General features: G+C 35.3%; 1 protein-coding gene across 1 annotated transcript; it reads right to left on the minus strand.

Annotated features, from left to right (window-relative positions):
- Positions 1 to 452: 452 nt before the first annotated feature.
- Positions 453 to 25,873, minus strand: LOC128020831 (phosphatidylinositol transfer protein beta isoform). The gene is made up of 11 exons (XM_052607579.1): positions 25,762 to 25,873; positions 22,819 to 22,849; positions 20,233 to 20,378; positions 19,877 to 19,968; positions 19,329 to 19,336; positions 17,974 to 18,048; positions 17,796 to 17,879; positions 15,324 to 15,401; positions 15,120 to 15,230; positions 12,181 to 12,303; positions 453 to 3,070 (listed from the first exon to the last, which is right to left on the minus strand). The coding sequence occupies exons 1-11, from the start codon at positions 25,779 to 25,781 to the stop codon at positions 3,020 to 3,022; spliced, it is 819 nt and encodes a 272-aa protein (XP_052463539.1). The 5' UTR covers positions 25,782 to 25,873; the 3' UTR covers positions 453 to 3,019.
- Between the last annotated feature and the right edge of the window lie 583 nt (positions 25,874 to 26,456).

Consider the following 26,456-nt stretch of genomic DNA (forward strand, 5'->3'; position numbering starts at 1 on the left):
TATGGTTATATATATAAGTGGCCATTTATTGATAGCTATGACTGAAGAAATTAAACTAATAAAAGGATAATAAATGGAAAGCCATAAGACTTATTTTGTAGGTCCCTTTGGTCTTTATAAGAAATCGTTACCAGTTTCTTTGGCAAAGCGGAACAGTGCCATCTAGTGCTGCTGTCAGGAACAACACTGATGAAAACTAGGAGAAATTTACATCAAACATGTTTCTGTGGCCACAAATTACAGCTGCAGAAATAAAAATGAAGCGTTTAAGGTCCTAACACCTTTAATATTACTGCATTAGAATATTAAATCCTTAATATATATGTACCATATTGATTTAAATTATTTTCCTGATCTAAATACTTTAATTTTAAAATTACCTGATGCTTTCAGGATTTGTGTGACTTATATCTAAAGGCAAGACATTAAAGCATGGAAAACCACAATAAAAATAAAAGACCAAGCATGACTCGAAATTTATTAGATATACTGTTAATTGTTAACTTTATAACCAATTCAAGAAAAAGAGCTGCAAGAAAAAAAAATTGAAAAAAAAAGCACACCATTTTACATTCACTGATATTTCCCGATTTTCAAACAAACAATCAGAGAGAAAAAAAAACAAAACAGTAAAACAGCATTGTGTAATTCCCCAAGAAAAATAAAAGAAAAAAACAGTAGATTCTCCAAGTGCGCAGCTATGCTTTGATTACAATATGATTCATTCATTATATATGAAACCCTTGCCAGTCCCCGCTAGCCTAAAAGCCATGTACAAAAGTAAACCACCCGATCCGTGAGACTGGAGACAGTATGTCTGAAAAGACGTCAGTGCACTGATTCCTCAATTATGATCTAGACAACATATGAAAAAAGCAAAAATCAGAACCTGACTTCCTCCCAGCTGGATCTATGAGAAGAGGAACACAGGTAAGTGATAACGTCTTCTTGATTGCCATAAAGGTGCCGCTGAGGCCGAACCTGACGGGTTGCATGATAGCGTGAACATTCGTGGACCTTGAAATGAGAGGGACGTTAAGAAACAAAACACGCAAACCTAGAAGAAACGTGCTGTATGCCACGTTCAGGCTTGAAAACTATCACAAATGTGCAATTCTAACTAGACAATCAGTGCTACAGGATCGCAGTTTCATCGCAGACATCAGGCACTAACTCTGGCCGTCAGCTGTCCATGAAAGCCTGACTATTAAAACTAATGCACTGACTACAATATATGATGAAAATCCCAATCTGTCTGTCGCTCTGGACAGAGAACCGTACACGTTAAAAACCTGTTACTAATAAAGGAGGAGATAAAACAGCCCTGCACTGCGCAGGTCAAGTGCAGACAGCAGAGACACTTTTTGTTAGGCTGGATGATCTGAGCTGGTGCAGGACGGCGAGAGACGAGGAAGACAGGAAGTAGAATTATTCTACCTGCACATCCCGATACTCTGACCTGGTACGACATAGAAACTATACAGATATCAAGCTCTTTACAATGCATTTACAAAGTTCTCCTCTTTGTCCTAAGCGTCTGTTAAAGCATCTACACACACACACACATTCATGTGCAGAGCTCCGGGTTCCCACACGTTCTGATCAATCATTTTGCAGAGACTGCAAAATACACTATATAAATATATGAATTTATACCTTATGATTTAATTAAAGAAATCTTTTGGGTACAGCATGTTGATCATAGTAATTTTAGGTTTGTCAGGCAAAAAATGCCGTTACGTTAATGCATTTAAAAATGCAAGTCAAGTACACACTAAAACCATGAGACTTGTGCACTAGAATCTCTTCCTGACTGTGCCTGTGTCACACCGAATTTAAATATGTTGTCATGACAACCGCAGCAACATTTGCATAATATGCGCAAGGATACCAGACAGGAGTCACTGCTGTTTGCACGTCAGTAAACAGATCCATCCACCTGGAAAAGTAGTTAGACCTCAGAAATGACTTTTTTAAATTTTATTTTAGATTAAATAATCGCAAGATCAAGAATCATCACACTTCAGCTTTTAAATGTCAACACGGTTCACGTGCATTGCAACTGCATTACTGAAATAGCGATTAGAGACTATTTATTTTAAATTTTAATTATAATTATTTAGGGGAATTATTTTCTGTTAGTAAACTTGTAATGAACAGACTTTTGCAGGCCTGGAAATCACAATTTTTCCCTGACATCTCCAGGATTTTCCAAGACTGTGGGAACCCTGAGGGCGTTGCAGGTAGATTAGCGATATAAAAGCACTTTGACTGTCCTAAAGCACGTAAGAAAAAGCAGCAGCGGCGGCGGTGGTGATTTGCTCCAGTAACTAGATTGGATTTTGGTGAGGAGAACCTGAAGAGTCCTGAGGGGTTACATCACGCAAAGTGTCTTGAGAACATGAAGACCCTCTCAAAAACAGCCGATTAGATGCCTGAGCTCATGCAAAAGCCACCCGTGGAAAAGGTTTCGCGAGGTGGACGTGTGTTTTTGCACAAATGTGCATGCCGTGCAGTAGCATCACACATTTTACCTAGAAAAACTAGACATGGTAGGCAGGACTGCGCTGATGCGAAATAAAAATCTACTAATTAAAAACATGATTAGGCATTTAAAAGAATCAAAAGAAGTGATTCTGGGCGGGGGTGGTGGGGGGGACTAAACACAAACAAGAAAAATAAAGATCTGAACCATTACAAACAGATAAAACCAAACTAAAACACAAAGAATTGGTCCAATGCCTGCCAAAATGAAATCGAACAACACAACCAATACAGTAAAACTCGAGAAATTTTTAACAAAGTGAGAAGTTCACTGGATCAACCTGCCTGAATCTAAAAACAGGCTGAGCGTGAAAGTGTGTCCACCTTGTCGGCAGGTGTGTGAGAACAGTACTACTGATCACGGGGTCATTCTGCGGTCTGGTGGAGGAGGACGGCGCCACCACTGGCCGGTTTGGTTGGATGCGGTGATGTCTTTCGTCAAGTGTCGTCGTGGTTGGATTCTTGAAGTTCAGCCTTATTGTTCGTGAGCAGCACTGGTGCCTCGAACCTGACCAGTATTACGAAGCTACGAGAACGGGAGAAGAAAACAGTGACTGTTAATAACACAGAATAAATACTATTCATGCAGCTTCTTCAATGCATGTTTGAAGCCGGACGATTCATTCCAGCCTTCTGTCCTAACCAGGGATGAAATGATGAAGTGGTCGATCATGTGACGATCTCTACAATGCTAATTTAAGTTTTTGTGCATTTAGTTGGTTGCTTGGTTTTAAATGGTTACATTGATTCATAGAAGTTTCTTCTGCTCATTTGCATTTATTTGATCAAAAATACAGGAAGAAATGTAATGCTGTAAAATATTATCATGACGTAAAATAAAAAATACATATTTTAATATACATTTAAATCTAATTTGTTCCTGTGATGCACAGCTGTATTTTCAGCATCATTCCTCCAGTCTTCAGTGTCACATGATCTTCAGAAATCATTCTAATATACTGATTTATTATCAGTGCTGGAAACTGTTGTGCCGTTTAATATTTTTTTGGAACCTGTTATAATTTTTTTCAGGATTCTTCGATGAATAAATAGCTAAAAGGAAAAGCATTTATTTAAAATGGAAAATATACAGCTCTCAAAATATACAGTACCGTTCAATAGTTTGGGGTCAGTAAATGTATTCTATCTTTCTTTATTCTTTTAAAGTAATTAAAACTTTTATTCAGCAAGGATGTGTTAAATTGTTAAGAAGTTTATGCAAATATTTATATTGTTAGAAAATAATTACAAATAAAAAAAAAATGCTTTTTTTTTTTTACTTTTTATTCATCAAAGAATCCTGAAAAAAGTACTTTAGCCAACAATGATAATTCTAATAATAAATCAGCATATTAGAATGATTTCTTAAGGATGTGTCTGGAAATTCAGACTTGCATCACAGAAATAAATTATATTTTAAAAGATATTAAAATAGAAATTTTTGCTGTATTTTTGATCAAATAAATACAGCTTTGATGAGCAGAATTGACTTCTTTAAAAAGTCTTACTGATCCCAAACTTTTAGTAGTGTGTGTGTGTGTGGAGAAATAAAATAAATATATATATATATATATATTTTTCAATCTAAGTATTGTTTATTGTTTGATCATAATTACTAGTGTAGTTAAGTAAGATTAGCAAATTAAACATTGTAAAGCGTTACCAAATTATTGCCTTTGCAACAATCTGAAATAAAATAAGTACTAAATTAGTGTACTAAGTACTAATTAAAGTACTAAAGTACTCAATGTCACTTAAATTTTTTATTAGTATTTAAAATAAGTATTAATAAAAATAAGACTGAAATGAAAAATAAGTAAATAAAATTACTAAAACTTACAAAAAAAAATCAAGTCTAATTAAAAAATAAATAAATAATATATAAATAAAACTGAAATAACTAAGGCTTTAACTAAGGGTATTACATTTTTTGGTTAATTTGTATGTGGTTTCTTACAGACTCAAGTCAAAAGAGAGCAAACTTGCATCTCTAGATAGTTTGTTGGATTTTCTTTCAATTGTATTAACATCTACAATATGAAAATTGTAAGCCTGATCACTTAGAAACAAGATGCATGATTCAAGGAATTATTCAATGATTATTCACAGATTCATTCATCTGTAGCACAAACAATGTGTGCTGATTTACATACAAAACTTTAATATGTAGGATAAAGGTTTGTTTGAATCAATAACACCAAGTGCGACTAACAGAAATAGTGTCTTTAATTAGTTGTGATCTGCCATGATTGTCACATCACTGCAGCATTAAGTTTTCATCGTGCCTGGTTAGGACGTCGTGTGAATTCAATCAAGCCACGGCAGGCGGTTTTTTTTAAACACTTACACGTGTACAAATGCACACACAAATCAAAGAGAGCAGAGACACGCTCACATGCGCCGAGTACAAACACACTCTGGAAAAATCAACAAACACAAAAAACTGTGATTAGAAACCAAGAATACAGTGCAGAGAAGCAGAAATGGGGCGATGAAGAGAGATGAGAAATGGAGGAAAAAAAAAAGATTGGGCAGAGACGCTTGGAAAGAGCGGCCGAGGAGAACTTCATCTCTTCCAGATCGTTTTCAGGCAGAGCCAAACGCAGAGGGAGGGAGAAAAACACAAATATGAAGCGGCTGTGTGCCGTTCTGACTCAACAGACACTGAATTTCTCTCTCCAGAAGGAAGTCTATAAAATGAACTTCATAAGTGCCTTACAGAGATGCTGGAAAATCAACATAAGATTTGAGAAACTCATGAGAAACCACATGACCAATGTGAAAATAAAGGTATATTTCACTCAGAAATTCATGTTTTGTCATCCTTCCAAATCTGCACGAGTTTCTTTCTTCTGTGTAAAACTAAAGAGAGGTTCAGAAAGTACAAGATTCTCGTTTGAAAGTATATCATGGCTGTCAAGCTCTGAAAAATCTCAATAATAGTAGTCCAACAGTAGTACAACTTGTGCACTACATTACAAGTCATATAAAATCAAATGATACCTTTTATGTGATGAAAAAAACTTATTGTCTGAAACATTTCCTTCAACAGTGGCAGTCAAATCTCCTTTGCACGTCCATGTTTGAATATGCAAATATAAATTTAAATAAACAGACAATATATATATATATATTTTGTTTTTTTTTCAGTCACACAAAGCTATTTTATGGTTTTAGAAGACTTAAAATACAGCACATAAATCATATAAACTATTTTTATGATGCTTTTTCACAGCTTGATAGCCTGTGGCCACTGTATGAAAAACAAGTGTGGAGATACTTTAAAAACATCTCCATGGAAGAAATTCAGTCATATGGGTTTGGAACGACATGATGGCATTTTATGTTTGTATGCACTAACCCTTCAGGACAAGAACAGTGGAAAAGAAAACGATGGCTCCTGTAAACATCACAACCTGCCTCCATTTAGATACAGTATTGTTCAAAATAATAGCAGTACAATGTGACTAACCAGAATAATCAAGGTTTTTCGTATATTTTTTTATTGCTACGTGGCAAACAAGTTACCAGTAGGTTCAGTAGATTCTCAGAAAACAAATGAGACCCAGCATTCATGATATGCACGCTCTTAAGGCTGTGCAATTGGGCAATTAGTTGAATTAGTTGAAAGGGATGTGTTCAAAAAAATAGCAGTGTGGCATTCAATCACTGAGGTCATCAATTTTGTGAAGAAACAGGTGTGAATCAGGTGGCCCCTATTTAAGGATGAAGCCAACACTTGTTGAACATGCATTTGAAAGCTGAGGAAAATGGGTCGTTCAAGACAATGTTCAGAAGAAAAGCGTACTTTGATTAAAAAGTTGATTAGAGCGGGGAAAACCTATAAAGAGGTGCAAAAAATGATAGGCTGTTCAGCTAAAATGATCTCCAATGCCTTAAAATGGAGAGCAAAACCAGAGAGACGTGGAAGAAAATGGAAGACAACCATCAAAATGGATAGAAGAATAACCAGAATGGCAAAGGCTCAGCCAATGATCACCTCCAGGATGATCAAAGACAGTCTGGAGTTACCTGTAAGTACTGTGACAGTTAGAAGACGTCTGTGTGAAGCTAATCTATTTTCAAGAATCCCCCGCAAAGTCCCTCTGTTAAAAAAAAGGCATGTGCAGAAGAGGTTACAATTTGCCAAAGAACACATCAACTGGCCTAAAGAGAAATGGAGGAACATTTTGTGGACTGATGAGAGTAAAATTGTTCTTTTTGGGTCCAAGGGCCACAAGCAGTTTGTGAGACGACCCCCAAACTCTGAATTCAAGCCACAGTACACAGTGAAGACAGTGAAGCATGGAGGTGCAAGCATCATGATATGGGCATGTTTCTCCTACTATGGTGTTGGGCCTATTTATCGCATACCAGTGATCATGGATCAGTTTGCATATGTTAAAATACTTGAAGAGGTCATGTTGCCCTATGCTGAAGAGGACATGCCCTTGAAATGGTTGTTTCAACAAGACAATGACCCAAAACACACTAGTAAACGGGCAAAGTCTTGGGTCCAAACCAACAAAATTAATGTTATGGAGTGGCCAGCCCAATCTCCAGACCTTAATCCAATTGAGAACTTGTGGGGTGATATCAAAAATGCTGTTTCTGAAGCAAAACCAAGAAATGTGAATGAATTGTGGAATGTTGTTAAAGAATCATGGAGTGGAATAACAGCTGAGAGGTGCCACAAGTTGGTTGACTCCATGCCACACAGATGTCAAGCAGTTTTAAAAAACTGTGGTCATACAACTAAATATTAGTTTAGTGATTCACAGGATTGCTAAATCCCAGAAAAATAAAATGTTTGTACAAAATAGTTTTGAGTTTGTACAGTCAAAGGTAGACACTGCTATTTTTTTGAACACATCCCTTTCAACTAATTCAACTAATTGCCCAATTGCACAGCCTTAAGAGCGTGCATATCATGAATGCTGGGTCTTGTTTGTTTTCTGACAATCTACTGAACCTACTGGTAACTTGTTTGCCACGTAGCAATAAAAAATATACTAAAAACCTTGATTATTCTGGTTAGTCACATTGTACTGCTATTATTTTGAACAAAACTGTAGATAGATAGAAGATCACCAACTCGACAGAAGAACACTGCTTTTGGAAGCAACAGGCATTGGCCACCACACTTGCTTTAAAAATCAAGAATCTTTTACCTTTCAACTGGAGTCTAAAACCATTAGAACTTGCAGATGAGGCTTTTTCAAGGAGCTGCAAACACCTGCTTTCAATTTGCGCCGTTGAGGCACTATTTTCCTCTGGCCTGAGCGAACGCTATTGGGCGGTTCAGCCAAGAGTTTGTCTGAAATGACTAACACTTTAACTCGGGTTCCATTTCTCCACACGTCAGCTGAGAGGAGAACACCAGAAGAAAAGTTAGTTAGCTGAAGAGATGGGTTAGTGGGCGGCGGCGGATGAAAAGAACGAGAGAAAGAATGCACGACGGAGCGGCCGACTCTCCTCCGCTGTAACTTACAGTCTCTCTCCACCTGCCTTGTGTTACTAAAAAGAATTCGGCTACTCTTCGGCTGCCGTCGTGCCTCGTACGGATCCCTTTTGACGCATCTAGAAACAAAACATGCCATTAGGTGCTATCTTACCGCTTGCTGACCACCAGCTGGAAGGAAAATGTTATGAAACAAAATAGCCAACAACAGAACATGCATATTTGAACGAATCTCCAAAAACAGAAACAAAAAAACGTTTGTGTGTGTGCTTTGAAATGAGGATACAAAGTAGTTTAATTTTTATCAAATGTAAATTCACGTCCAAGTCTGGTTAAATAAACATTACTTACACTATCAGAAAAGAAGAAAAAACTATTGTATTTTATATTTTTACATTAACCATTTAATTATTAACTTAAATTATTGGTATGCCTGCACTGTTTCTACTCGGTGTACTCGAACTCCTGAAACCAAGACGAATTCCTTGTGTGTGCAAACCATAGACTGTAAAAAAATATGGACGTAGTGTCCGTGACGTCACCCATAGACTCCTCAATAGCGCTTTTGAAGCCTAAAGTGTGCGGAGCGGGCCGTCGCCATCTTGGCAGCGCGTCACCGCGCGACTCTCCCGGTTAATCGAAAATGGGCAAAAAGGCGGGAGCTGATTGCTGAAGCCACGCCCACCTAGCACGACGGCATTGTCAGCAGCGGCAATCCACCTGTCACTCAAGTGGCCATGCCCTTAATTATGCAGAACTTTAAGGCGTTATAAAAAAATTCACCCCCCTCACAGTTGTCATGAAGGGAAAAATAAGCAATGTAGACCAAAATAATTTTTTGAACCAGGCTGTAAACATGTTTTTTTCTGCTGTAAAGTTGGGCATTTTAACATGAGGAGTCTATGGGAATGATTCCCTTCTGCAGCCAGCCTCAAGTGGCCAGTCGATGAATTGCAGTTTTAGTCACTTCCTTATTGGCTTCACGAGAGAGAGCGGGAGGTTGCCGCTCGGTGCAAACACTTAAACACTGCAATAAAGCTCTTTCTCTAATCAATGTAATCAATATTCTATTTATTAAAGCCAAGTAGTAATCTAATCAAGTGTTTTAAGCATTTTACATTTATTTCTTAATAACTCAAGGCAGTAATGACTTACACAATATATTTTATTTGTGAAATTATGTTAAGCTATTCTTTTTAATACTACTGTTTTAACTATTTTATTATAGTTCTAGCTCAATTGGTAGAGCAAACTGCAAGGTTGGCGGTTCGATTCCCCCGGGAACACATGATAGGCAAAATTGTTAGCCTGAATGCACTGTAAGTTGCTTTGGATAAAAGCGTCTGCTAAATGCTTAAATTTACATTTAAATTTTATTTAACTATTTTCGAATTTTTCAGATCCTCAGTCATCAAAGCTTGATAAATACTGGTCACAGACACAGAGATTTACTTTAAATTTCACCAAGCTGATTACGCACTAGAAACTCCCACAGAACATGTTTTCAGGTCCAATCTTATTTTGAAATAACAAAGTGGTTATATCCAAGTGTTTTTGTGTTTTGTTTACTTTTTTAAATTAGACTCCTCTTGAACGCCATCATATTGTTCATTCAGACTGATTTACAAACATGCATGAAAACAAGGGATTAATTGCATGAACCAAATCACAGCCAAACATAACCAGTCATTTTATGATGGAGGCATTGTAATTTCCTCCCATTCGTTCTCAATTACCCCCCACCAAACTCACGGCACGCTTTAGTTGGTCTGTTAAAAGTCAATGGGCTCAGGGGAGGCGAGAGAGACCTGCTTTACCTGCTGGTGTAGCTGTTTGACAATGTTTCTACAGAAGAATGAGTGTTTTATACACATTTAATGCTATATTTTGTAATACTGGAGTGGTTTTAGTTTTGTACTACAGATTTTTACTCATTCTTTTCTATGAATTCTTTTCTCATCCAATATTTTGAGGATCCCAGCTTTTGAGAAAGACATTTTCATAATGAAACATCTTTAAATTTTCAAAATTAGTTCAATATTGCAATGCAAAAAAGAAAATATATTAAAAACTTTTTTATTTAAAGATTTTTTTTTTTACATTTATGTAATAAAGTAATAATAATTTGTAAGTCTATTTTAATAAATGTAATTAAATTATAATTAAAATGATTATGTTAAAATTGCAATTAACTTTAAAACCTTCATATGGACAATTGTGCCTTACTGAAAAATGTTAAGATTATTTCTTCACACTATAACGATTGATATTAATGAACAACAGACTCTCTTTTCTTTATTTCAGGGAGAAATATGATGTATTCATGACTCTTTTCACCCAATCAAACCCTTACTCTCAGCAAGGAGGCACTGAATGGGTTAACGTTGACATAATCCTCACTGGAAACATATTCACCATCATTTCCATAAAAGAGGTTTTGAAAAAATATACCCTGGAAGATTTCTGTAAAGCACGGCAAAGCCAAAGTAAACTTAATTCGTCAAATATTAGTCCAAATACATACTTTCTGCTTGGCAACTGGATAGTACCGGTGTAAAAAGATGTTTGTTTAATATAAAGTTTTACTACATATACTGTTTGCTTTATCAATGCCAGCCTTTACAACTGAAAGCAATTACCAGATGAATAGGAGAAAGATATAACTCGTAACGTGACTGATGAGTTGACGGTTAAGGAATCACTTTATTGGTCTTGGCTAACCATCGCTTAAGAATAAAACTAATAAGCGACTACGCCTTCAGGATTTGGATGAGAATGAACTGATCGATATTTCCCAGGCAGTGAGAAGTTTGTGGTTTTCTTTGGCTGCATGCTGAAAGCGATCACAGACCGTGTCAGAGTTTGGAGAGACTGCGTGCCGTTGGATCGTCATATTTACTGGTTAGAGGAAAGAATCTGGGCCAAATACTATACACTTCAGCTGGGACGCATTCAACGAAAACACACAACTGAAAATAGAGAATATGAGCATGCTTGCCAATGGTGACCAGCTGGAAAAAACCCAATAAGCTCAAATCTATAACCCCTTCAATAACGTCCAGAAGCCAAATTAAATTCAGTGACTACTGACGTCTACAGTCAAATAATGACCCCTGGTGCTAATATCACAGGTACTAACATTTTATTCCACATATAAACGCCCACATTATGCTGTAAAATGTGTTCAGATGTGCACTGTAGGCTGATGATGTACAGACGGTTTCTCAATAGCTCACTGATTTTCTATTTCAACTGTAGTCTAAATTTAATGAAAAGAGACTATATAAAACTAAAGCTTTCTTTATGATTTAACACAATTTTCTATTGCCTTGTGCTTAGTTGAACACAACAGTAATTGCATTCAACTAATTCTCATTTTCAAATGGAAATGAATCATTCACACTATTTTAGTCTGAATCATTTGGACAACTCACTAGCTATCTTTATACAAGACGACTTAATCCAGGATTATTAACATTATCTAGAGTGTATATATATATATATATATATATATATATATATATATATATATATATACAGCAAGATTTATCATTTTCTTTTGGTTTTTACCTTGAAGTACTAAAATACCTAAATATTAAATTACTGATTAAAAAAAAAAAATAATTCAAATAATTTCTCAAATAAAAAAACAACTATAATTACATTAAATAAAGACTAATACAAAATTACTGAAATCTTAACAAAAATTAAAGTTTAAACAGAAATTGTAAAAATTGAATTATGGTATATCAAAATTATAATGGTATATCAATGATCCTAAAACAATACTGTTAGGAACTAAAATCTAGTCTGAATAATTTGGGCAACTTACTGAATCAGTTGGAATGACAATGACAAATAAACTTCCCTCACTGAACCTAATGCAATTATTTATAGTAAGTAATTATTTTCAAAATTAGCTGTAATTTTTTACACTTAATTCAGCCTAATTATAAAAAAAAATGATAGCAATTCTACTAAAGGCAGTGAAATGACACCTTCGACCTTTAAAAACCATTCATGAATGGATAAAAAAAAAAAAACATGGAAAGAACAGCGTTTCATGATCTGTACTGCTGGGAATAAGGAGGTCTGCCAAGGAAGGGTGGGAACAAATGCAATTGAGAAAAATACACATGCTTTGGACCATAATCCTGTGCAAATGTTCTTCTCACCTCCTCCAGCTGTCGCTGCGTCTCCTCCTCCATCCGGCGGATGTCCTCCATGGTGAGCTCCACCCAGCTGTCAATCCAACAGAAGAGCTGACGGTGGAAGTTGGTGAAGATCCTCTTCTCTTGCTACAAACGCAGATGAGATACTGTCTGTTACTGTAAAATAAATATCTCAAAACTCATTCAAAACACACCTTGAGATTTTAAATATGACATGTCTGGACCACTTTATGGAACCGGTTGTTTTTTTTTTTAATATCATGTCAGCATCACATGGGCGTGAACAAGAGCACTTGGAACTAGAGATGCACTGATTGACCGGCCAGTTGATTTCCCGCACGATCGCCCAGACCGGTCTTTCTGATTCCAAGCCGGCCCATTTTGAAATCACAGCCACGCTCACATCCACATGTAAACAAACATGTCATCAGTGTGCAATTGCTTCACTGATCACGTTTATTACAAATTTGCAATTTGTAATATGTGTGGCGCCAAAATAAACAACAGGGAAACCACCAGAGGGCTCGGTTTATGCTAGCACAAGACAAGCAGATTTTTTAAGTTGCAAATGGCCACCAAAAACTGATTCAGAATTTACACAAAGCACACACAAAGTAACTCATAGACAATTATACACGCAGACTGTGGTAGAAAAACAATGATATTTATAATATATGATATAGGTAAGCAATGGAGGTGTAACAATATTCAAACCAAAGCAAAAAAACGTGACAGACCACCCACAGAACATACCCAGCCATGACGGCTTTGAAGGAGGGTAATAGGGCTGCACGATTAATAGCATGCGATTGTCATGTGCATTTAGTCAGTAAAGCCGGTTCTGTGATTAGCAGTAAATCTCCATCACCTGCTTTCAGATGGAGCAGCATTTACTACACAGAGCCGTAGTTCTCTGACAGGCCATGCAAAATCGCGTTCATAATCGCAGACGATATCATTGTAGGATTATGAAATCATTTGCAATATTAACAGCTGTTCGCGTATCTTATCAGTGAACTACGGCTCTGTGTAGTAAATGCTGCTCCATCTGAGAGCATGTGAAAATACCACATTTAATAACATGTTTTAACTTCAAATTCACTTCATGAAATGAAAGCAATTCAATCTTTCGTTTATTCAGCTGCAGCTATAGAAATTTCCTGGATTACTACTTCGGGGCAAATTTGGATTTTCAGCGTGACAGCGCCCTCTGGTCTTCAGATGGAGATTTACTGCTGATCACAGAACCGTGAGGGTACCATTAAAGGCAACATGTGCAGAACATATATGTCATATCGGCTACATAAAATTATAAAGAGAACATGTCTCTAAAAGAATATGCGATGTTTCAGTGTGTTTTTATGGAATACGTCCACAGAGTTATATCTTCATGACTAGCACAGTCAAGTTCACTTGTGCATATACATATACATATATATACTGTATATACTATTTATCTCATTTAAGATGTAATTGGTTTAGCTATGCTGGAGTAAAGTGCTTCATCATAGGCTTTGAGTGGGATTGAGTGGTCCAGCATCATCTCTCACTCTCTCACAATGCACACATGGCCTCACATCCATAATATCCACGTTGAGTTTGCTCTGCAAGCAAGGCGATTTTAACCCATAAGGCACTCGCACACTCTGAGAGATGGTCTTCAATGCACTTCTAATCGGATGGTTATCAATTTATAAGACTTTTGTTTTGTGAATCATGTAATTTTACTTTAATATGACATCATACACATTGTGCTACCCCACTCATATGGCATTAATTTTATTTGTGTAAGTCTTACAAAGTCCTAAAAAGCCTTAAATAAATAAAAAAAATCATGCAGATACCCTGTAAATACTGAAATAAAATTCCTTCTTTGATATTTGCTGATATTTGTGTTTTGAAAATGATTTCTATTGATGTTTCAACTCCTATCCAGTTTACTGTACGAGATTTTATATTCTGGCTAGTACAAATTCATCTCTGGCTACGAGGTATTTTGAAACTCTAAAAATAATTCCAATCAAAGTTACAGCAGAACTGTTGTGTCTCTCAGAGAAACGCAGCTGTGTTTTGTTACTGAAATTAATGCACTTTTTTTTTTTATTGATTCAGTGACCCATTCATATCAACAGTGAGTCACCTGCTTTGTTCTGAATGAATCAACAATTTGAAAGAATTGGTTGAATGACTGAAAAACTCAATCATTAATACAGTTGTTTTCTGCGATCTATTGGTGGTTTGGTTTCATATTTAAAAGTATCATTGCATTTTCCCCAACATTTCTTTTTTGTATGTTCAAACAAATATTGAAAACAATCTTATAACATTATTTATGCATTTGCAATTTTGTGGTGTAAATGCATTAATGGCACCTTTCAGATTTCAGCATTTAAACAGTCTGTGTAAATACATCTAATGCCACTTCAGATGCTGCTTCTGTGTTTCCTCTGCAGTAGAAAGATGGGGTTTGTTAACACTGATTTCATTTGAATGTTAAAAACTCTACAGTGTCTTTTATTCTAACTGAATTATTTGATACAATGTAAGAATATGATATTAAAGATGACAAATACATTTAATAAAGTAAGGTAAAAATGACATCTGTTTTGTTATACAGCAACTAATTTTCAGTTAATTATTTCTACCTCTTTCCAGTCACAGAGCACTTTATTTTACGAGTTAAGTGAGGAAGAAATCCTGTAAAAGTGCAGTTTGAGGGAAATTTATATGTTTATTAATTTCTTTTATTTATGAAAATAAAATTTTGCATAAAAAAAAAAGAAAAGTTCTTAGAAGGAAAATCAAAATATGCAGAGAAAATTGCAATTGGTGCATCTCTTTTTTGGTCTGCTAAATATCTCTTTTTGTGCCCTATATGTGTTTAGAAAACATGAGAGTGAATAAATGATAAAGTGCTAGCTTGAATGAGCATTGTTTCTTACCTTGTGGATGAAGTTCTCTATTTTAGTCTGAAGGCCCCACCACTTGAACTTGACGGTGACTAGTTTGTATGCACACATACGAGGGGTGTCCGTCTTAGCCAAGAGCTCTTTCTGTTCGGGGGGAAACCACACATTGTCTTTATACAGAACTGAATTAATAGAGAGTAAAAATCTCTGATAAACTAATTAAATAGAGCCACTCACCTTCCAGTCTGGCCCTAAAGGTCCCCGGCCAGTTTTCTCTGAGTGAAAGATTGCTGGGTCCTCTGCCAGTTTATAGTCCTGAGAGAACGACAATTTGGGTCACTTTTATTTCCTTTATGGTAAATATTTCTCCACACTGCCTTGATTTAGTCAGCATAGATGTAATTTCAGAATATAAACTATGAATAAAATATTTTTTTTATTACCAAATACCAGGAACAAAAAAGCAAAAACAGTGCATTTTGATTTAATGTTATCACTGTTGTCAACTACTTTTAATGGAAAGTAGCTAAAGCCTGCTTAAACAGTAGCTTAAAATGTCACTAGATGATTGCACGCATTAATTAACATATTCATGACATCACCATACCGTAAGTTGCATTCTTATTAATTTTAACCCTTTGCATATGATAAAATCACCATACACTATTCAGCTTTGCCATCACAGGAATAAATTACTTTTTTAAATATATTCAAATAGAAACTGTTATTTATATAGTAATAATATTTCACAATATTACTGTATTTTTATTATTTAAATAAACACAGTCCTGGGTAGGAGAAGTGACTTCTTTCAAAAACATAAATATTTGATGTAATTATTCAACATTTTTGACCATATTTGAGTCGATAGACTTGTAGTTAGGTTAAAAATAAAATAAAATAAAAAAGGGGTCAGTAAGATATTTTTATATATAATAAATCATCGTAATCACGATAGATGCTCGATTTGGGAATTCCCACCATTTCCGTCTTTTTTCCCCCCTCACACTAGTGCAGACACTGGCATGCTAGCTTTTATTCTCTCAAACCTCAGCACTGACTACCATGAACATATGGGAATAAGGACTAACCTAAACCAGGACTGATCCACTTAACTGATTAAAGATATGAAGCATAAAAGCATTGGGCCCTGTGAAGAGCATTCAGTTCAGTGAGCAGGTCAGCGGGAGAAGAGGAGAAATTAACAACACACTCCTGCTAGTCAGCACACAACGACGCTGGACTCCAGTCAAACGGACGCAGCTGTATTTATGCATTTGGCACCGTGCCAGAATAAGGTCACATGGAAATGCATTTGGATTTATTCAAAGCAGCTGATGTTTGGCGCAGTGTAGTACACGAAACCGGCAGCTAGTATGTTTGATCTTGAAGCTTGAGATTTTAGCAGTGATGTCTACAACTTCAAACAGACCAGATTGTTCAGTAAATTTTAAAGCAGGATCAGGTCTCCCCGTAGTAGATAAGAGAAAAAAAGAAGCCTTCTTGATAAACTAGGGAACCTTGAGTAATGCAGGTTAGAAGGGCAATGGTCCACACGCTCTAAAGACACGTCACCCTAATCCAGTTTTACGTAACATGCCGGCTAAAAGCTGAATCACAAGTCACACACTAGCCAGCCTACACAGTATGCAGGATAAGGATTAGCATGATTCAAATCACTGCACACTGGAAACGGTGTGCTAAACCTGCTGTTTCTGGTGTATTTATAATGTGGTTAACATTGCTTCTAAATGACGAGGAATTTGTGACATTGTGATTTGTTTGTAAGAACCTAATCAATACTGTAATTATTTGGATCTGCTAATGCTTACAAGCAAACAAACAGTACAGAACAGAGGGGTTTGTTTTATCAGGACAGTTTTATGGCATGATAATATGTCTAAATAGTTAAAGCATTTCTGTTCAAAAGTTTGGGTCAGCAAGATTAGAGTAAAATGTAATTTATTCCAGTGATGCACAGCTGTATTTTCAGCAGTCTTCAGTGTCAAATGATCCTTCAGAAATCATTCTAATATGCTGCTCATAAACATTTATGATTATTATCAGTGTTGAAAACATCTGTGCTGCTTCATATTTTTTCAGAACTGTGATACATGAAATTTTTTTTGCCATTATTTGACAAAAAGCTCAAAAGAACAGTGTTTATTTGAAATAGAAATCTACTGTAGCATAAATGTCTTTACTGTCACTTCATTTGAAACAACAAACATCATACTGACCTCAAACTTTTTGTGCAGAGAATATTACATAAAACACAATACTAAACTAAGTGGATAAATCAGATTTTGCAAGATTAAGATAATCTGCATCAGCCGATAAGTGTTTATGCATGAGCGATTAACAGAAGCACTGAGGTTGAACATTAAATAAATAATTTCAATGGACTCGTTTAGTCATTCTGCCAATTATTTTATCCAAAAGGGCCTTACAAATGAGGAACATCACATGCAACTAGCCTACACCATAACCTCGAATGCAAAAACTCCTTAAAATGTTTGCTGCTGAGGGCGGAGCTATGCAAATTAGTTGCAACTGGTTGGGTAGCCATAGCTCATTTTTTAGTGCCAGCTGACCACAGGATGACCAGCAGGGATGGACTGTAGGCTATATATTCAAAGAGGGTATTGCTACTAAAAGGCACAAAGAATACGTTCAGAGCATTTCTAGACTGATGTAAAGTGAACTCACTCCAGGTTCGACCTGAGACCGATCGGCTATATCGATATGCACGACCTCCACTGTCTTCCATGTGGTGGGATCCAGATCATGTACCTGGTATTTGGCACAAACAAACACAAAAATCAGCTTGAGTATGAGATTACAGATGAATTCAGAACATCATATAACAAAAAAACGTCTCACTCACATTCTCTAAAGAGCCTGTGTCAGGTTTGTGCCACGTTTCAATTTTAATCATGAAGTCATCTTTCATGTATTCATTCTGAGGAGAAGATGCAGTGATGTTTACATTCATGAAATGTGGTTTCATCACAAACAGCAGCATGAATTCACTTTAAACTGTGGTTTAACAGCACATGCAATGCAAATATTCTGAAGTCCAGCAACTTTAGAGCGATTCAAACCACATTTTTAAACTGGCTTTAATGCTGGAGGGAACAAGTTCCTAGAAAACAGGAAGTACAAAGGCTGTACTCCAATTTCTTCGTAAACTGGCGTTATGATTGGTGTGCTGAACTAAAATAAATACACAGTGTTCCCAAAACATATTCAGGCACTTTACTCACCCTCAAGACATCCAAGATGTAGATGAGTTTTTTTGTTCATGGGAACAGATTTGGAGAAATGTAGCATTGTATCACTTGTTCACCAATGGATCATCTGCAGTGAATGGGTGCCGTTAGAATGAGAGTCCTAACAGCTGATAAAAACATCACAATAATCCACACCACTCCAGTCCATCAGTTAATGTCTTTTCAAGTGAAAAGCTAAAATAATCCATAACAACACTTCCTCCAGTGTCCTGTTGTTCTCTCAAATCAAAATCCAACCACATATTTGTTTCGAGCTGTTTTAGACTGTTTCACGTGTAGACAGTGCTTGAGCTGTGCTTATTTCTCTCCTGATTCAGACTTTTTACCAATGGATTATAGGCTCACATTTTAATCCAGAACCACTGGTTTGAAGTTAAAAAGGTCCTGATGGATTTGTTTCTTACAAACATACAGCTTTGCACATCTCCAGACATTAACTGATGGACTGGAGTGGTGTGGATTATTGTGATGTTTTTATCAGCTGTTTGGACTCTCATTCTGACGGCACCCATTCACTGTAGAGCATCCAACTTGTGAGCAAGTGTTGTAATGATACATTTCTCCAAATCTGTCCTGATGCACAAACAAGCTCATCTATAGCTTGGATGGCCTGAGGGTGAATACAGTTTTAGCATATTTTATTTTTTGGCTTTAAGTCACACTTGCCTCAATGTTATCGCATACTGTGACATCTTTATTTAAACAAAAAGACAACAAGTTTGAAACTAAACAATAAAGACATGCAGATACAAACATTCATTCACACACTTACAATTGCATCTAAATACTTTTTAAGGTAACTGTCAATTCATACCCTAAGAATCAATTAAATGTTTGACTCGATTAACAACAACTTTTCCATTGATGCAAACTGCAGGCACTTCGTAGTAAATGACCATGCACTACAGGTTAGTATACAGTCATAAAAATAGCTAGTTTTCGTACTTACAGTCACAACTGAGGAGAATGGAGCGGCATGCAAAAATAAAAGAAGAAAAATAATCAGGTGAAATAATAAACCATTCATATTTCCACTGTCAAAACAGACCAATACAAAAGTGGCCCGAAACATACTCCGAGAACATAAATGCAAAACGCTACAGCTACAAAATACGTCAAAAAAGCAATTCAAGTAAGCACTGCGTTCTTAGTGCATCAGACTCTTCAGTTCTCTTTCTGTCATTTATTTAACTTAATGTTGGTTAAAAATAAATAAAAATAACACTTTTATATGACAAGCTATCAAAAACAACAACACAGTTTAGCTCTATGCTTTGGTTGAGTAATCATGTCTGCGTTTGCATACTTGCTGAGTATGTTTCCAGCCTAATTCTTTACCAAACAGCACATTGTGAGAACTTTGTGAAACAATCAAAAAACACTGTATACGCATGACATCTGTGCCAATATGTAACTCATTACATATTGCTGTATGCAATAATAATATGATAGTGACGGATCGTTTGGTATAACAGATAAAAAAAGGTTTCCACTCACTCGTACGACAGTATGGATAAGCATTCCAGGCTTTTTCGTGGAAAACTAACGCCCCCTCTGGTGCGATCATCTTCACAAAGCCCGGCACTTTACTAGACGAACACAAAACACAAGAGCAATGAAGCAAAGCCAGAGTAATTATTCACAGCTTTACATTAAGTTGAATGGTTTGTCATCTGATAATGTGCTGCAAAAAACTTGAGATGCTTCACATATGACATTACTTAACCGTAGGAGGTGTTAGTATCAAGAACACTTCAGCAATTACAGAAAATTACTAACGTGACAATACTATTAAAGTTTAGTGAACTTATCTTGGTGTACAGAACAAAACCAAGCCATTGGTTCTTCTTTACCTCTTTAAGTGGTAGATTTTGTGTGTGTATTGCCCCTTCTCGCCCTCCTTCTCATATGGTTCGTTCTTCAGCACTTCAATGCCCTCTCCACCACCCGTCTCGTTTTTACTGGCCTCAGCCACAGAGAAAAGCTGCCCAACTTGATACTGCAATGGCAGAGAGCAGAGAAAAGGGTAAGGTTTGATAGATCAGATGCTATAGATGATCAAAGCAAAACTGCACTTAAAACCGAATAAAAGGTGACTATTAACCTCTTAAGTATACTTTAGTATAAGTTATAAGTTTAATTTATATACATGTTATTCCTTGCGGTGTTATTTTATTTTTATATATAGTTGTCTTTAATATTCTAAATAAGTTTTTGTGTATATTTTCTGTTGTCATTTTACTTTTAGTATTTTTGTTGTTTGTAATTTTTTGTATTTCAATTTTTTTTATATCTTCATAGTATAGTTTTTCCTTCCTTCCATTTATTTTAGTTATACTGGTATATCAAGTCAAACTAAATTAAAATGAGAAATACTGCCTTGACAACAAACTGAAATAAAAAGTTTTTTATATCATTAGTTTATTTCACTTAATGAAAATATTTTAAACATTTAAATTAGTTTTAGCTTCAAGTTTAGTTAACTATAATAACCCTGGTAATGTAAAATAAGACAAAATCTTCTTAAAATAAAGCATAAAAAGCTTATTTTATTTCAGCTAGATGTCAAGGAAACATCTTGTTTTTATTTAATTTAACTTGATGTATTAAATTAACTGAAAATAAAATAGACACACTATAGAAACTGTACAAAAAAAGAGAGTTCCATAAAATTATAAACACACACACACACAAAAATAACTAAAATTAAAAAAGGATTTTTTTTACTAAAATGTGTTCAAAATATTAATAAAAACTGTAACAGTATCTCAATTATACTAAATAACACTGGTTTAGTCCGTGTCTTTGTGATCATCTATATGCTACCTCACACCTAAAAAATACTCTTAGAAAGAGATTTTTTAGCTTAAAATTTAATTGAATTTGATCTTTTTTTTTTTTATCTTACCTGTTAAAATTAAGTAAACACCATAACTTTAAACTAGCAGTGTCACATGCATGAATACACAAACCCTACAGACTTCACATAGGAAACGCACTCAGATCAGAGTCTGTGGAAATTTAACAGCTCTTGTATAATTAAAATATGTCGCTTCCAGCAGTTCAAGACATGAAGACAACACTTTGCATTGTGTGACTGATTGATGCCTTAGAGTAGGGCTAGTCAATTATTTTCATTTGAGGGCCAGAACATCAAACTGAAATTTTGCAGGAGATCGGGTGGGGTGGGGGGGGTCATCCCAATGTATATATATATTATTATTAATTTTTTCTTAATGGGTCACAGACACTTATCCATTCTATTAGTTATTTAATACTAATTTAACATTCTATTCCTCTCAGTTAACGGTTAACATTCGAATAACGAGCAGTGGCTGTCAGGAGGGAAAATTAACCGAAATGACTATCCCTAAAGCAAAACAAAATTACTACTATTTGAACTAATATTGAAATGAAAATGGAATATATATATATACACATATATATATATATATATATATATATATACATATATACATACATACACACACACACACACACACACACACACATATATATATATATATATATATATATATATATACACAAACACACACACACATATATATATATATATATTAAAAACTTAACCAAAATAAAACACAATAGTATCTTTATTAAACTAAGATAACACTACTAGACATTTAAAAGTCAAACCCATAAACTAACAAATTACAAAAACAAACAACAAAACTATAATTTTAACTAAAACTCAAATGAAAATACAAAAATAAAATAAAAAACAAGGCAAAATAAATAGGATTTATTTCTCACTGAGCTTGTTGCAGTGCATTCTGGAATTGCATTCTGCTAAAAGCGTTGAGCGTAACTATGATACCATAACATGCAAGCACTGAAGGAAGCTCACTAGATTATAGAACGGAGCCCTAGAGTGTGTTTTTCTGAAAGAGGATCCTTGTATACGTGCATCACATAGGAAATGAATATCTGCAACTCAGATCACCTAAAAACAGTCTGCTTGACAGCTGCCTGTCAGGCTGCAAAAGAACTTCACAAAAGTAGTCTGACTGTATGCTACGAATCAATGGTACCCTAAATGCAAAAAATCAAACAATGCCAATCAAGCAAGCATCAAGATTGCTTCTCTCAAAAGAACACAAGACTCGAACGTTCCCTGAGGGTGAGTGTGTTCTACATGCATGACATGCTTTATCTCATCCTTGTTGCTCTGATCAAATCCTCAACATGCCAGACGAGTTCAAAACGCTGGAGTTTTGTGTGAATGCTGTGGTGTTGAACTCTAGAGAAACATCAGATGCAGCCGCCTGATGCTGCTAATGGAACTAATAACACATCAGCGTTATTAAACCACAAGAAATGTGGCTCTCCGCTGGTTTTCAAGGTCAAAGTAATGTGGCACATTTACAGTCCATTTTTAACTTATTAGGACTTGGGGGTAATTGTTAAAATGTACTCACCTCTTCCACCGAGCATGGCAAGACCACACGACTGAAAAAAAAAAAAAACAATTAATAAAAAATCCCATGCTACGTGTACTGTTTAACCTAACTGAGACTTGTTATAGCACTTATATATCATTGCTCTTTTTGTTGTTTTTGATTGCTTCCACTGTCCTTATTTGTAAGTCGCTTTGGATAAAAGCGTCTGCTAAATGAATAAGCGTGAATGTAAAAAAAGAGAAACAAGAAAATCATTAAAAATAATGCACTCCACCACTGATAATTTAATAAAATACTCTATTTTAGTGGCTGATTCTTTCAGTGACTAATACTAAAATCTATGGACAACAAGAATATTACGCAAATTTCACATTCGCTCTCACTATTTTTTTTATAATATTAAGAACATTTTTTAATATTAATTAATTGTTTATTCATAAAATGAAAATTTTACTACATGAAGTATAATTAATATTAAATTTTTGTTGTATTTTGGATCAAATAAATGCAGGCTTGGTGAGCAGAATAATTATTTAAAAGAAAAACATTATACAAAAAAAGTAAAAAAAAAAAACATTTTAAAAACATGAAAAATCTTACTGTTCAAAAACTTTTTACTGGTAGTGTAATCTGATTATTCTTATAGATTGAAACAAATATGCTCTAGCTAGTATAAAGAGTATGAAACATGCTCTCAGTTGCTGCAGTGAGAAAAAAAAAACATGTTGCTGGAGATCGTTAATTTAAACAATGATCGATCATGGAAATGATAAATGATACATCCCTAGTTTATATATTTTATAATATGAATAAAATGTGTTGATAGCCAATGAGAATTTTAAACACAGATATACAGTATACTTAATTATATATATAAGTTTTATAAATTTTTTCAACAGAAGTAGCAGTATCACATACACTCTACTAAATAATAGTAATATTTCTAGCACAATACCTTGACACTGAAATGGTAATGAAACTGTAAAATGCTTGTGAAGTGACTCAGAAGAGTTCTGGTGATGTAGTTTATGTGTTTATGTCCTCACTGAGATGCTGAAATTACTGCAAGCGTCATGCGCTTCAGTCTATGTAGTAAACAAACCATTCATTCATTCACACAGAGATGCCTAGAACATGCAGGATTCATATTTCAACCAAATTTTGCGGATTAACATTTACAGATACTGGTCCATATGGAGATTTGATTTGATTAATTTATGCTAACTTTGACACATTCTGTGATTGTCCATATTAAAATGTAAGCTTCATTTTCACGACTGGATTTTGAGATTCCATCCGCATTTTCTGCTTCGCGGAAATCATAGCGCTGTATGCGTCAAGAACCGGGTTGACCGGGTACTTTGGTACTTAAAGAAACCTGGTACCATCACATTTTCATTTTCTTAGTACCGACTTGGTACCGAAGTACCGGGTCTTTTGACAACACTACATCAAAGTAGTCCACGTGACTTCAGAGGGTCAATTAGAATTTGTTGAAGCATCGAAAATACATTTCGGTCCAAAAAGAACAACTTTATTCAGCATTGTCTTCTCTTCCGGGTCTGTTGTGAGTGCGTTCACGATGCTGCTGACGTGTTCAACAGCTAACAACGATAGCATGTCAGCAGCATCACTGCAGCGTGGAGGTCTTATGGTTTTGGAAAGACATGAGGGTGAGTCATTAATGGCATCATTTTCATTTTTTGATGAACTAACCCTTTAAAAAAAACAAAAAAACAACCTGAAATAGTTTCTATATTACTCAACTACTCAATACGGAAACTCCCCTGTAAACCTCATGAGGCTGAAATTTCTACAATCTTTCATAAGACTGACTTTTTTTTCTAGTACATTTCACCATTTAAACCTAGTAGAGAAACGGTAGAAACTTTGGCAGTGAGTTTTCTGAAATAAAACTCATGCAAACCCGTTGCATCGCTGCTCAACCTGACTCGGGCTGCTCACATTTGCATTCTCTTAAAGGGTGGATACTCTGAGTGTGAACCTTCAGAGAGGGTTAAAAGGTGCTAGACTTCATAATGTGGCACATTGTGACATAATCTTGATCGGATCTCTCAGATTAAAGGCTATACAGCAACTGTTTTCAGACATGCCATGTCCTGTGCTACAAATGAGAACCTAATTAAAATGTAGAAAACTAAAACTAGATCCCTAGAGAAAAGAAAGATAAAACCTGATAGGAAACAAGAATAGGTTGGAGATTAATGACTGCAAATTGACGTTTAAATCCAATTTAGATGCATCAAAGAATGTCTAAAACTGAAAATGCCTAAAAATAACCAAGTCACACAAGTGAATAACATTAGATTAAGTGGTTAACAAGGTAAACCAAACGGGTTGTCAAGCCACAGGCTAATTTGTCAAAGTTTAATCAAAATAGACCAACCTGCTGACATTAACGTGTTTAATAGCATGAACTTTAGGTTGCTGTGTGTTCATTTAAAAGCTAAACTAAATTAGTTTTGTTATAATACGTTGACAAAATTTCTTAATTAAATGTTAAGATATAATCTAGAAAGTTTTACTCAGATTGACTCAAAAGTTGGTGGATTGTCAAGGTGTTTTGCAGTCACTGATATACAACCGGCAAAACAACAACAACAAAACGGCACTAAAAAGCGAGTTTTTATTTTTTGTGATAATAAATCTGCTAAAGTCAATGTCAGACACTTTCTGAGAATATGAACTGTATGAATAAATTCTTTTTTCGTTATTTGCAGTCTGAGGGAACTGTCAGATTTGGTGCCGTGTAATCTGAACGGCTAATACCAAGTAGCAGCATTGCTACATGCTAGCGCGGCTAAAGATGACTGGGCCTCATGTGCGACTCCAAATCCACGCGTCCACGTTTCACTTTCCAAAAGTGGTCAAGAACCAGCAGATACGCATTTACAATTAAGTGTTTGAATGAAAAGTTGGAAAAATAACACTTGTACTTACTATTCCTTGATGAGCACCATCTTCTCTACACCGGTAACGGCTACGCGCGGGCCTGCCGACGTCACGGCTGATGTCACAAGCCACGTGACTGGCCCAATACAGCTTCAGAAAGGATTTACAGAATCATAAACCGCTAAGCTTTCGGAAATAAATAAATACAATTACGTGTGATTTTATTCATGTAATGAGAATGTATGGTATCAAGTGACACTTTAGAATAATAATAAAGTCAAAAACTACAAAATAACACATGTAGGAATAATAAAACATGAAAAGGGCTGTATGTTTGATGCTTTTTCTTCACTATCTGTACCATATCATGGACTTTATGTTTATGATTATGGATTTTACACTTTCATCCAAAGTGACTTGCAGTGCAGACAAAAAGGGGTTTTCAGTTTAAAACAACTTTATTTTTATGTTATTATTATTTTAGTACATTAGAATAAGTCCTATTAATTAATTCATTTATTTATTTTCTGAGCAAAAAAATAATGACTATCACACATTTTAACCATGATTCAGAGAATACTCCCACTAAAATGTAATTGAGTTTAAGCATAGTTTATATAGGCCTACCAAAAACTCGTCAGGCATATTTCTATAACAACAATTACCATTACATGACATTAAAATACAATTTATGGATAACAGTGCAGCCCTAAAATACTAATTAATTGTCATTTTAAATTTTT

Source organism: Carassius gibelio, chromosome A10, assembly GCF_023724105.1.
Source record: "Carassius gibelio isolate Cgi1373 ecotype wild population from Czech Republic chromosome A10, carGib1.2-hapl.c, whole genome shotgun sequence".
Taxonomy (NCBI): Eukaryota; Metazoa; Chordata; class Actinopteri; order Cypriniformes; family Cyprinidae; genus Carassius; species Carassius gibelio.